General features: G+C 38.6%; 1 protein-coding gene across 5 annotated transcripts in view; it reads right to left on the bottom strand.

The window, feature by feature from the left end:
* Positions 1 to 9: 9 nt before the first annotated feature.
* The window catches only part of slc1a7b (solute carrier family 1 member 7b), a 71714-nt gene continuing 58564 nt past the window's right edge, over positions 10 to 13159 (bottom strand). For all 5 annotated transcript variants that reach the window (XM_079849975.1, XM_079849977.1, XM_079849976.1 and 2 more), the window contains 3 exons: positions 12676 to 12810; positions 11036 to 11135; positions 10 to 4221 (listed from right to left, as the gene is read on the bottom strand). In XM_079849975.1, coding sequence (XP_079706101.1) covers positions 3958 to 4221; positions 11036 to 11135; positions 12676 to 12810 — 499 coding nt within the window. In that variant the 3' untranslated portion in view covers positions 10 to 3957. The remainder of the gene's footprint in view (positions 4222 to 11035; positions 11136 to 12675; positions 12811 to 13159) is intronic.

Raw genomic sequence — 13159 nt, 5'->3', positions numbered from 1 at the left:
TTTCATTGCCTGCCAACTTGAGAGTGCAGGAAGTTTATTAGATGCATCTGTACAGAGAAAAGGTGCGTGATGAGCAGTTTCATTTATTTCCTTATGAAAAAGTTGAGATTACAAGAAAACAAGTGGCATTGCCAACGAAGCTGCTGTCAATCAAATATCCGCACGTCTTCTCTCCACATAGGTGGAGCAGAACCTAACGCATTTCTCCTGGAAATCCCATCCGCGTTTATCCACGGAGAACAGATTCTGTGCATCAGTGTCAAAGGCTGAGAGAGGGATTTCATCCTAATTCAGTTAATCACAAAGACCACATGGAACACTCTATATATTTCAATGAGAAAAGCTGAGCGCTTTAATCAGCTCTGAGAGACGACAGCAGCCGGCCATGAACCGGCCCGCGTGTCACGGCTTTGCTGGCCTTCGTAATCAGCGCAAATGAGTTTCATCAGAGATTAGAGACCGCGACATACACGTTTGACTGCAGAGTGAGACCTGAAATATACTCTACGCAAGTACATCAGCGCAAATGCTTTATCACTGAGTTACGAAACGTGCAATACAGTTGGATGCTCAGCATTGCCGTAAGAGGTGATATAGCTGGTATTGGCACAAACTGTCTTCAGGTCAACTACTGCCAGATTCTCAGTGTTGCTTCAAAACTCTTGGTTTCAAAAGAGGGTTTTCACAGCAATGTAATAGAAGAATCATTTTCGGTTCCCTGAAGAACCTTTTAGGGTGTGTTCACACTTGTAGTTCGGTTAGTTTGATCCGGACCCAAAAAAACAAAACATTAAGTCCTGGTCCGCTTAGAGTTCACATTGGCTTTAGGGATATGTTCACAACCTGATTGGTCGGCTTTTATTACGTTTATTTCGTGACGGAACTTACTGAACATCAAAAACAATGCTGTGTTCTGGGATAAATGCGCTCGTTGTACGTGCGTAGCTACATATGATGGTATTTTGACCATCTGTTTGAACTCGTGAAAAGCTTATAAAATGAGTAAAGGAGTCAAAACAGCGTCAGGAATCCCTCTGTCACACACAAAAATGAAGATCTGCTGCGAGGAGACCCGGTTCTGACTCCTGTACCGAACTGTGATGGGCAACATTATGCATATGACGAGAAAAAACACGTTTTGCTGTTTTTAGGGTCGCATCTTGTGACATCGCGTCCTGTTTTTGGTTTGTTTAGATGTCTTTGTTCCGTTCATGTTTCATTCAAACCGCACCAGAGTTTGTTTGGAAGCGGACCGAGATGCATCTTTTCAGCGGTGTCGGCCCGCTTGTTTGGTGGAACCAGGGTTCAGATGGCAGCGTTCACACTTATTCAAATGAACCGCACTAACAGAGCAATCGCACCAGAGTTCGATTTAATCCAACCAATCATGCCAAGTGTGAACACAGCCTAAAAAGTTACAAATAACTTAAAACTTAAAAATAAAGGTTCTTCATTGGCATCAGTGGTTCATGAAGAACCTTTAAAATCCATGGAACCTTTCTATTCTACAAAAGGTTCTTTATAGTGGAAAAAGATTAGATTTGGAAAAAGGTTCTTTAGAACACACTGTACATTATGTTCTTCACACTAAGAAAAAAATGGTTCTCTTAAAAACGGCTCATTGAAAGGTTCTTTGGGGAACCAAAAATGGTTCTTCTTATGGCATCACTCCTTTTGGAACATTTCTTTTAAAGAGTGTAGTCTACTGTAAATAAAATTTTTCATTATAAAGAATCTTGTGCAATGCAAAGATTCCACACTCTTAAAAAAATAAAGGTCCTTTATTGGGCATTGATGGTTCCATTAAGAACCTTTAACATCCATGGAACCTTTCCATTCTACAAAAGGTTATTTATAATAGAAAAGGTTCTTTGGGGAACCAAAAATGGTTCTTCTATGGCATCACTGTGAAAACCCCCTTATTTTTAAGGTAAAGAACATTTAATAATCTAAAGAACCTTGTTTCATTATAAAGAATCCACGCTCTGAAAAATAAAGGTTCTTCATTGGTATCAATGGTTCCATGAAGATCCTTTAACATCCATGGAACTTTTTCATTGCACAAAAGGTTCTTTATAATCAAAAAATGTTCTTAAGATTATTAAAATGTTCTTCACACTAAGAAAAAAAATTGGTTCTTTTCAAAAACTGTTCACTGAACGTTTTTTTGGAACTCAAAATGGGTCTTCTATGATATTGCAGCGAAAACCATTCTTTTGGAACCTTTATTTTTGAATGTTAAAGTTTCTTCACGGAACCGCAGATGCCAATAAGGAGCACTCTATAACCATTAGCATAAAATGTCTAGAAGAATAGAAGAAAAGTGTCTGGCTCAGTAAATGAGTTTTGATAAGCTGCCAACAGTTATTTTTCAGGTAGCTGGCTATAAACATCCAGTTTATTGGCACAGACATATGAAGGTAACTTGAGTAGGTTTGTAACCAGTGCACATGAACACAAACATGCATGATTTTACACATTGCTTTTTGAAATGTGACACAAACTATTCATAACGCAGTGCAACTATTCTCAGTATTGCTTACATATGAGAACTTTGAAAAAAATATGAACATTTATTGTGCATTTGGGCCAGATTGATGCCATCTGTTGTTGTTTTTTTAAAGAAAAATAACATGACTCGTCATGTTTGTTCAGATTCAAAACATCACCAAGATTTAAAGCACTCAGATTGAGTTAACCATTTTTATAAAAATGATATGAAATCGTTCAAAAATTACGGAAAAGCTTATAAAGGTTAATGTACAGACAGTTTCATGTAAGTTCAGTGAGATAATATTCCTCACAAAGGATTCTCTGGGTTTTCATACTTGCGTAAAGTGTTTTTGGACTAATTTAGCACACTTTCTGAGATGTGCATGGTATATTACATACCAATATTTATTTTTGAATAATCATACAGCAATTTCACAGCTCATATATGACTGGGATCACACTTTTATTTATTAGTACTGCTTACCTAAAGTGGCTTCTTCAGTGCTTTTTGAATTAGTCGTTGCAATAATTCGATGAACGCTTAACAGTAGGACCGACCCAGATGTGTTTCGCACAAGAACGGGAGAGGAGAATGTCCACTGAAAAAACTGATTTTCTTCCTCTTGTTTTCCATTACAAATATTTAAACATTCTTAAATCAAGATACATTTACTTGAGAAGCAAAATAGTCTTGTTTTCTTAAAAAATGATCAAAATTAAGTGATAAAACAAAGAAGAATTTGTTTGAATTTTCGGCTCTCTGCTTTTTAATTGAAAGGGAAAACAAGTTTATTTTTCTGACCCCACTGGCAGAGATTTATTCTTTTCAGAAAACAAGTCTAATTATCTTATGTCGTTTTGCTTCTCAAGTAAATGTATCCTGATTTAAGAATGTTTGGATATTTGTACTTGGAAAACAAGACAAAAATACTGAGCAAGAAAATAATTTTTCACAGTGCATCCGATAACATAAAACATTCAACATCACAGTCAATGTCGATTTTCACACGCAACTGCGATCTTTACAATATTTTACAAGGCTTGCTTGAAGAGACCAGAATCAAATATAAGATATAAAATTATATATAAACTCGAGAAATAAAAAAACAACACCGCATAGAGTACGTAGCTATGTTGTATTTACAATTCACTCGTGCTTTTTGACAGTCTTGAATCACGTTTCTGTTGAACTACAGGAAAAGTTTCGCTCTGAACCCAAAGAAACAGGCTGGCTTGGTGACCTGGTTTCTCTTTCCATCCTGGCATTATCTAATGCTCTGAATGGGTCAACTGGGATGTGCTGCCAACAGTGGCATTACTGCGGCATTGGCCCATATGTGCAGGATCATACCATGTGTTGCCTCATGACTGTCAGAGAAAAACGGAAAGGAAATAATACATGTCGTCCGTTCCCGTGTACGTGGATTCTTTTTCAGTCTGCGCCCTGAAAGGTTTCGATGGTCGCTATACGTTAGTCTCGAGACCGTTCATATCGATGGCACAATGTTCCTTGTCTCTGTGTTTCAGGTGGCGCGGCGGTATGGGAGGTTTTTTCCGATCTGGAGGCGGAGGACGAACCCCTTCCTCCAGCTGCATGAGACGGGCCACATCTGGAGGAATGTGCTCGGGTTTGCCCTCGGGTGGCGGGGGCTGGAAACTACCATTGTTCTGCTGACAGTTTGGCAAACCCGGGTTAGTCACGGGCTTTGTTTCGCAGATGAGAGGGACCTATGGAGAAACAGGGAAAGGCAAATGAAACAATTCTTTTATTTGCTTTGCTCGAATGAAATCTATGGAACAGTTTACAATAAGGTCTCACATTGGTTAAAAGCTATGTTTCTATCCAAAGTTGCGAATTTAAAGGGTTACTTCAGCCAAAAATGAAAATTATCCCATAATCCTCAAGTGTATATGACTTTCTTCTTTCCACCGAACACAATCTGAGTTATATATAAAAAAAATACCCCGGCCCTTCCAAGCTTTTCAATGGGAGTGAATGGTAACTGAGTTTTTGAAGCCCTAAAAGTGCATCCATCCATCATAAAAGTAATCCGTACGACTCCAGGGGGTTAATAAACGCCTTCTGAAGCAAAGCCACGCATTTCTGTAAGCAAAATATCCATATTTATAACTTTATAAAGTATAATTACTGGCGCACGCTTGTCGAGTTCCAGCGGAAGAGTGACCTCTGACCCGATGTATGATGTATTGACGAATGCGGAGGCACAGACGATAGAGCAAAACAAAACACCGGTCATGAATTAGAAGTCTTAAACGAGAATATTTAAAGAGAAATGTCATAGGAGCTTGATTTTTTTGCTAATTAGCCCTATTAGTTTGAACCGCGAGAGGCGTCGACTCTCACCTAGGCTACTCCTACATCCTACGTTATTCGTCGGGTCAGAGGTCACTCGTCATGCGTCGGGTCAGAGGTCACTCTTCTGCTGGAACTCGACTCGCGTACGGCCGTTACCAGAAGCCAGTGATTATGGTTTATAAAGTTAGAATTATAGATATTTTTCTAAGAAAAGCACATCGCTTCGCTTCAGAAGGCCTTTATTACCCTCCTGGAGCCTTACTTTTATGATGGATGGATGCGCTTTTTTGGGCTTCAAAAAACAAGGTAGCATTCACATCCATTATAAAGCTGGGAAGAGCCAGGATAACTCAGAATCTGTTTGGCTGAGAGAAGAAAGTCATATACACCTAGGATAGCTTGAGGGTGAGTAAATCATGGAGTCATTTTCAGATAAAACATTCACAAATAAAGCAGCGTTTCAATCCCATGTGTTCAACAGAACAAAATTGTCACTTCTTGGGAAATTGGCACAAATGATCTGTGATAAAAATGGATGTTGCTGCAATTGGTCACTTTTTTTTCTTGCATCATAAACTCTGTGATGTTCTCTTGTGTAGCGTCTGGACGAAATCACGATGACTTATTCATTCTAAGCTTCAGAAAGCTTTTAACCTAATGGACTCATTCTTGTAAATCACAGGCCTAGCGCCAATGAGTCTGCATCAAATTGCCCCATTGCCACTTTAGTGGCATGACAGAGGTTAAACAGAAACACTTACAAACTCTGTCATGAGCTTACAAAGATCTTTATCAACTCAACTGGCATGGATAGACATCTGAGAGATGCACCAATATACATACACAAACATTCTTTCCATTTAACTCATTATATAAGTCATTCCAAAATGTATATGATATATTCCTGTGTGTATGCATGTTTCCCACCTCATATTAGCCAAGTTATGACTTTCTAGCTGTGTTAGTTGAACTCTAAGCGCTTATATTCAAGTGTAAGAATGTATCTCTACTTTTTTAACTTCCAGACATATCTTTCTTGGTACCGAATTAAACCTCTCGGTTTGCCTTAGCTATATATATATAGTAGGTTACGATAAAATGTATTATACTATGTGTACCATCCTTTGGATAAGGATGATGGCTCATCGCTATCTTAGTTCTTACATCTTACCTACATTTTAGTCTTTCTTCCGTGCTCATTAATTTCTATCTCTGGGTGAAATGGACTTAACCTGAATTTCCGGCAACTTTGCTTTCAAGTAAACCCTTTAAACTTTCCACGAACGACACGCTCTCTGGAAGAACTGAAAGAACGCTTCAAACTCAGGACCCAGCGAGCATCATCACACACACACACACACACACACACACACACACACACACACACACACACACACACACACACACACACACACACACACACACACACACACACACACACACACACATGCATTCTTGCTCAGCACCCATGATTCATGCAAGTATTATTTCTATCGAGATTTAGATGCGTTTAAGATTGTTTGCCCCTGCTTTAAGGTGATTTGATTCTGTCCTAGCTCTCAAAGGTTAACTGTTTGTGATATTTGGCATTCTGTGATCTGCTTTCTCTTTCTTTCTTTACTTTTAGTTATTCTGTTTATGTATTCTTTGTTTAAGTATAGTCGTATGTATTTGTAGTTTCATTTATTAAAACCCATTATACGCTTGATTGCCTCTGTCTCCTGCTCACCTAACAAAGTCTCTTAAATGTGAGATCTTAAGCTACAAGCTTTTATATTGTTGAGTACTTTATAGTTATATAATAGAACAGGAAAGTTAGTCTTCATGACCAGAAGAATAACCTTTCTTGAGAGTTGATAAGAAGATCGTACTGTCGGTTCGGTGGACAAACAGATTATTCGATGTGAAATTAATTCTGTGACAGAATTTAATAACATTAATTCAATAACTGTGCGTAAATCAGACCTTTCAGGCTATAGCCTAATGCTTTATGCCAAAATTATTATTACAACTAAATTGTCGGTCATTAAATAAGAAAACTAAATAATTGTGTAGATGATTTGCTTTGTGTAACCCGACATCAGACATTAGGCTGAAGTATTTTTTTGCACACAGTGCCGCGACCAATCAATCACGCCTTTACGACTGGCTGCACGTTCACTGTCCTCACGGCTGCGGCAACTTGCGCTCGCTTATCAATGCATATGAATTCACGCTTACGGTATCTTTGTAGAACTTAAAAAAAAAGAAAAAAGATGCTGCAGCCAATGAGCAGCCGGCGGGGGCTGGCTGCAGGACGACTCAACCACCACGGACAGTTTTTAATGTTTTATCAGACAATAACTACTCAAGATTTTTGGGACAATTAGGGCCGGATTCGGGATTCGGGACAACAGCTTATATTTTTTCGGGACTTCTGGTCACCCTAATACAAATACATGGGCTATGTATTCCCTTTTTGGGCGATTTAAAATATGTAGGTAATAATTGATCATAACCAGTATGATTATATAATTATAATTAATTATTAATTATATATTACCTTTTTCGAGCTAATTTTTCTTATACTTGCGTTTGGATGCTAATGTTCGGGAACACAATCGTGTGAGACGCTTCTGGGGGGGAATTAAACCAAATCATTCTGATGATAGACTTTGTCTCAGGCATTTTAGAACGACAAAATCAACATTTGAGATGCTGTGATGTGATTGGTCCGCTGGTTAGTCCAGTTATCCAATCACAGCCTCTGTTGAGGCAAAGTCACATGAGCTTTTTGTTGCGCATCAAGGGATTTATTCGGCAAATTGTGTTTCCATCGCAGTTTATTGCGTATTTCCATTCAGTGTTTTTTATGCCATATCCCAAAATGCACATCAATTTAGGTGGATGAAAACATGGCTAATGAACAATATATATTTCAATGCATTTAATGCATATTTGCTTTTATAAGAATATATTAATTTCTCAAAGTGAACATTTGATTACTCAAGTTTTTAAGCAATATTTTACGTACACATGCTGTTTAGCGAATATCAGCATGGCTATGATTCGGCTGTGTGTTTCACATCAGTTATAGATGCAAGTTTTGATTTGACTACAATGGGTTTTTTTGTCATGAAATCCTAGCAAATACCATGTAGTGATGGCACTTTTTGGTGGTGTGGCAGGGGTTAAATATGCTATCATCATTTTGCTCTTGAACTAATCAGTTAAATAGTCCTTGAACTACAAGTGGCTCTTGGATAAAAGCGTCTGCTAAATCACTTCCTAATTACTAAGAGTGGAAAAATGAGATCATCACGGTCACAGAAGCACTCAAATGTCCTGAAGAATAATTAGAAACGGCCCCCAACACATGGTGTACATATGCCGTCAGTCAGGTTTTAGCAAAAAATAAAGACGAATGGTATTTTTCCCTAACCATTTGGAATGAAAACTGCTAAAACATATGTGTTGCATTCCCATTGGCTCCAATTAGCCTGGCTAACGTCAGATCTCTTTCTCATTGAGACGTGGTCTGGGAACCACATGTTCATTTTCTCGTATTTGAGGCGTGGTTTACGAATGAGCCGTTTATTGGGCGCTACGAATGTCTATCAAATGCGCCTGCACGTAGCTCATAGCCAATCGTTTCAATTATACCAGATGACGTATGTAGAGCGGCAGAAATTCGACGAGGAAGAAGACGAAATAAACTTGCGTTCTAAACTACTTAGAACACTATCTAAGGCTGCATCGAAAGGTAACTTCACATCTGATGCCATGTTGGACCCATAGATATAAACAAACTGCTTCGGTGTGTCGCATAGACGTCGGCATCGTCTTGCTGCTCCCTCCCCGTTCTGTGATTGGTTCCCTTTTTGAGGGGAAAATATGGTCCATGGTGTCCAGGCTGCCTAGCAGCGTGAATAAAATCAAAAACAAAGACTAGGCTCCAATAGCAAAAGAAAAAATCCACGATAGGGTTCTATGAAAAAATAGCGAGAGATTGATTACAGTGGTCAGAAGAAAGAAAGATGTCAAATATGCCTTTAAAGGCCCACTGAAGTGCCTTGAAACACACAGCATTATTCAATGTGTTGATGTAATTTCCACTGAAACAGGAAGACAGGACAGGACATATCGAACAGCTCCTCTCCTTTTTTATAAATAGCCAATAGTGTTTAGTTTATTTCACAACTCGGCCAGAGCCGTTGAGCTCAGTAAAGCCGCAGTTTTCTCCTAATCTCTAACTGTTTCTCCTCCTAATCTCCTACATATTGCTTTAAAATATAGCATTATGTGCAGAATTCAAATGGTCCGATACCTATTCTGGTCTGCGAGACTTGATCATATGATCCGCTCTGTGCTGTCATGTCTCTGGACCGGATCTGCGGCTGATCAAGTGACTATAACGTGAAACCAGACTTCATTCACTCCAATGGAAAGCATATTTACACTCTATGAATCGTTCCCTATCTCCTTTATAGTGCACTATGTGCCATTCACCATGTAGAAAATAGTAAATGTGTGAACAAGTGACTGATTTCAGCCGCAGCTTCAGATTCTCATCTCAACCTCGTAAACCTTCTTTTTCACTGATGCCTGGACTCTACCCTTAATTATGCACCTGAATGATGAGCTACACTAACCACTCTGTTGGAGTTCAAATTTAAACCCTTTTTGACTGCCATGGGTGGCTCACTAAAGAAGGACGTGATCGTAAATAAATTCACAGTTTCCACCATTGTTATTGGATCTGGACGAGCGGAGCGCTTGGACCCGGAAGAGGATAAACGTCAGACTTGACAATCAGATTTATAATGTAGGGGGCGGAGCCTGAGATTCTACTGAGCATTTGATTGGACAGAAAATCTGAGGAGAAGCTGATGCCACCAAAATCATTTATCATATTTGCGTAAAAAAGAGACTGCAAGTTTTAAATGCTTATATTTAGAAGAATGCATGAAGCTAGATTTTGTGTTTGTGTGTTTAACAAAATATTCTGGGGTCCATAAAAGTTTTGTGAAAATCATAGTGGTATCATGTCATATTTACATAGTTCCTAAGAAACCCTGTTTTTCTATCTTGTCGTGACTATCTTCATATGCAATTATCATGAACTCTCCTCACACTACTTAGTTTGTTCTGGTTTTCAATACAGTATCCTTGAGATGTGTTTGTGATTATGGCACGCATCCTTAGAGTTATGAATCAGATGATCTTTCCTATTGTCAAGGAAATAACTTTGAAACCCTGTGTTCCTGAGAACCATGTTCATCAGTTACAAAACATGCTTATTTTCTATTCACATCTCCCTCACTATCGTTATCACGTTGTGGCTGTAAAATTAAGATTATACTTATATCTGTCTTCATGAAACACTGACAAAGACATGAACTTGTGTAAAATATCATTCAGTGAGGACTGTGTCCATGCAACTTGTCATTTTGAGAAATTGTTGAAAGAAAGTGCGTTTTACAATTTATATTCTTTCCAAAAAAGCTCAACCTTGGGAGGATCAAACTCAGTCTTTGTGTTTGTGTAAATATATTTATATCTGTTATATTGCGTAGTTCGATCCTCCCAAGGTTTTTCCCTGCCATTGTCTCCTCTCTGTGGGGTGTGTGAACTGCTATACTTTGTAAAGCTGCTTTGGAAACAGGTGTGAGTGTGTGGAAACGGTCTCCTGAAGTCGTTCTGTTGCATCTAAATCCAATACATTAACATACATTGCGTTCCCATATATATAGTGGGTTCCAAAAGTCTGAGAGCACTAGTGAAAATGCTCCTATTTTGTAATTAATAATTTTTCATCAAACACTGCCCGGCCAAAAAAAAAGTCGCTGTTTGGATAGGCAATAGACTTAAGGGTCTATGATTAGATCAGTATTGCAGTGATTCTTATGTTTCTATCATGTTATATGTTTTGGGAACAGTTCTTCTAACCCTAATTGATGGAGTGATGTAGTGTGTAGCTTTTCATTTCTTTTCTTTTCTTCGATTGTGTAAGAATGGTTGAGGAGAATGAAGAATCATTTTCACACATGAATTTACTCATCTAGAGCTTAAATTCAATGAAAGTCTTTGGGATGTGCTGGAGGAGAATTTACAGAGTGCTGGACTCTTATGTGTGATCTTATGTGTGATTTATCTTGATTTGGATGGAATTTAAAAAATGTCCATGTTATTTGTCAACTATAGTTGATATATACAGATATTATATGATGTTTTTAAGGAACTCACCCCATCTCCCTCTTTGATGAAATCCTTTCTGCAGATATGGGCCATGATTCCTGTGGCCAGAGCGTCTCCCATCACATTGACCATGGTGCGAAATCTGTCTCTGGAGAGGTGAGGACAAACAGACATGATGTTAAAATTCACTTAAATCTTTCTTTAGTGGGTAATGTTGCAGTTTGAGCACAAAAAAGTCCCTCCAGCATTAGTTATTCTCTAAATCAGTAACACTATTTCTGAACTCCCTGAAACGCCTCCGTTGTAGTTTTGAGTTTTCTTCCGGGAACGAACACGTCACAATATTCCTCATTTAAATAATTCATACGCAGAATAAAGGGGCGGGGCCTGGTTTACTTAGTTAGTTAGTAGTGTGTTGAAACTGGCGGTTATGGTAAGGGGCGGGACATTTCCCAAAAACACACTCGCGCTCGACCAATCACAACACACCGGTCCAGCTGACCAATCAGAGCACAGTGTAGGGCTTATAGAGACAGGAACTAAACAAGGGTGCGTTTCCCGTGCAACGACAACTCAATGCTTAACCACCATAGTACAATGCATTGTTGGAGAAACTCACTAGCTAGTCACGACTGTTTCCCGAAAACATACTAACTGTCGCACATCTGTCATTTAAACCACGTTGGATCAACAGTAGTTAATGATGTCACACAGGTGGTAGAGTAATTACATCAGTTAATTAATCAGATTATTGCTGTAAATAATGAACATGGCATCTGAAGACTACTTTGCTATTTTGTTCTCCATGTTTTTGCTTCATTTCCAGATGTTTCATTAAAATCACAAGTTCCCTCTTACGTCACTTTGGGGCTCGCAGAGTGTACTAGAGCAGGTACGCACAACAGTCAAATACACACAAAATAATGTCAAAATGCTGTTCTTGGCAAGTATTCACGTAAACACAGTCAGTTATGTTTTAAGTGAATGTAAACAGTTGAGAAAGAAACGCATGTGTAACAGTATAATGGATCAGTGCGTCAGGTCTTAAAGTGACAGCAGCCTAATATTCCTGCTGCCAAATTATGAGATAATATTAAAAATATCTAGAATGTCAGTTTTTCCCCATAGTATCGATGTCAAAATTGTGGCCAGTGAAAATGCTGAGTTGCTAGTAACTTTGGAAAACCATTAGCCACAGTGGCTGGTGAGCAAAAAAGTTGAAAGTTGAAGTTGAAAAATGTCAAGCCCTCCTGGTAAAGATGGAACTTGCGACCATAGTTGGCTAACAATGCTTTCTGGAAACGCACCCGATACGGGGAAGAGACATGGTCAAATATGAGAAAAATTGTTGTTTTGAACATTCAAGCATAAAAACATATTCTAGTACAGCCCAAAAACAAAATCAAGACTTTGTAAAACAACATAATAGGTCCACTTTAACGAGTTTTACAAACACTGATGGATAAAACAAATAGATAGATACAAATGATGGATAAAAATAGAGCATGATGAGAAAATTAAAACCAAGTGCTCAAATATGTTTGCCTAGCACATGTTTATGTAGAAAAAGAATGGAAAAGCAGCGCAGTAGAATGCTAAAACATCTGTGAACTGCCTAACAGTGCACTGATAAAAAAAGTGGTTTCTACGTGAAAGCCTAAAAATATACAGCACATGTCGATACTTACAAGGCCCAATCAACAGCGATAATGAGAGTGATGTCATCGGTGGGCAGTCCTACGGATGTCAACACTATTACCATGGTGACCAGGCCGGCCTGTGGGATCCCGGCTGCACCGATGCTCGCTGCTGTCGCTGTAATACTGGAAAACATGGTAAACAAATCATTACACAACAAAAAAGAGACCATTGAGAGTAAATGCATGAGGTCCTTTTCAATTTGGGGAGAACTATCCCGTTATATTAGCAACAACTGCTTGCAACTGTTTTCAATGACAGATAACCAGCCTTCATTTATTACAGGATGAAAGCAAACAAAACATACACATAAAATCAAACACAGAATGCAAGCATATACAACTCTTCCCTCGCAGGCTTAGAAGAACGTTAGTCAACTCGAGTGACACACACTCAAGGTTTAACACGTTTTTTAACACCCAGTGATATAATGTGCATTGCTTCATTGAGGAATAACATATATCAATGTCACGC

Source organism: Squalius cephalus (assembly GCF_949319135.1).
Source record: "Squalius cephalus genome assembly, chromosome: 18".
NCBI lineage: Eukaryota > Metazoa > Chordata > Actinopteri > Cypriniformes > Leuciscidae > Squalius > Squalius cephalus.
The sequence above is the reverse complement of the archived record's forward strand: the minus strand, read 5'-3'. Positions and strand labels throughout refer to the sequence as shown.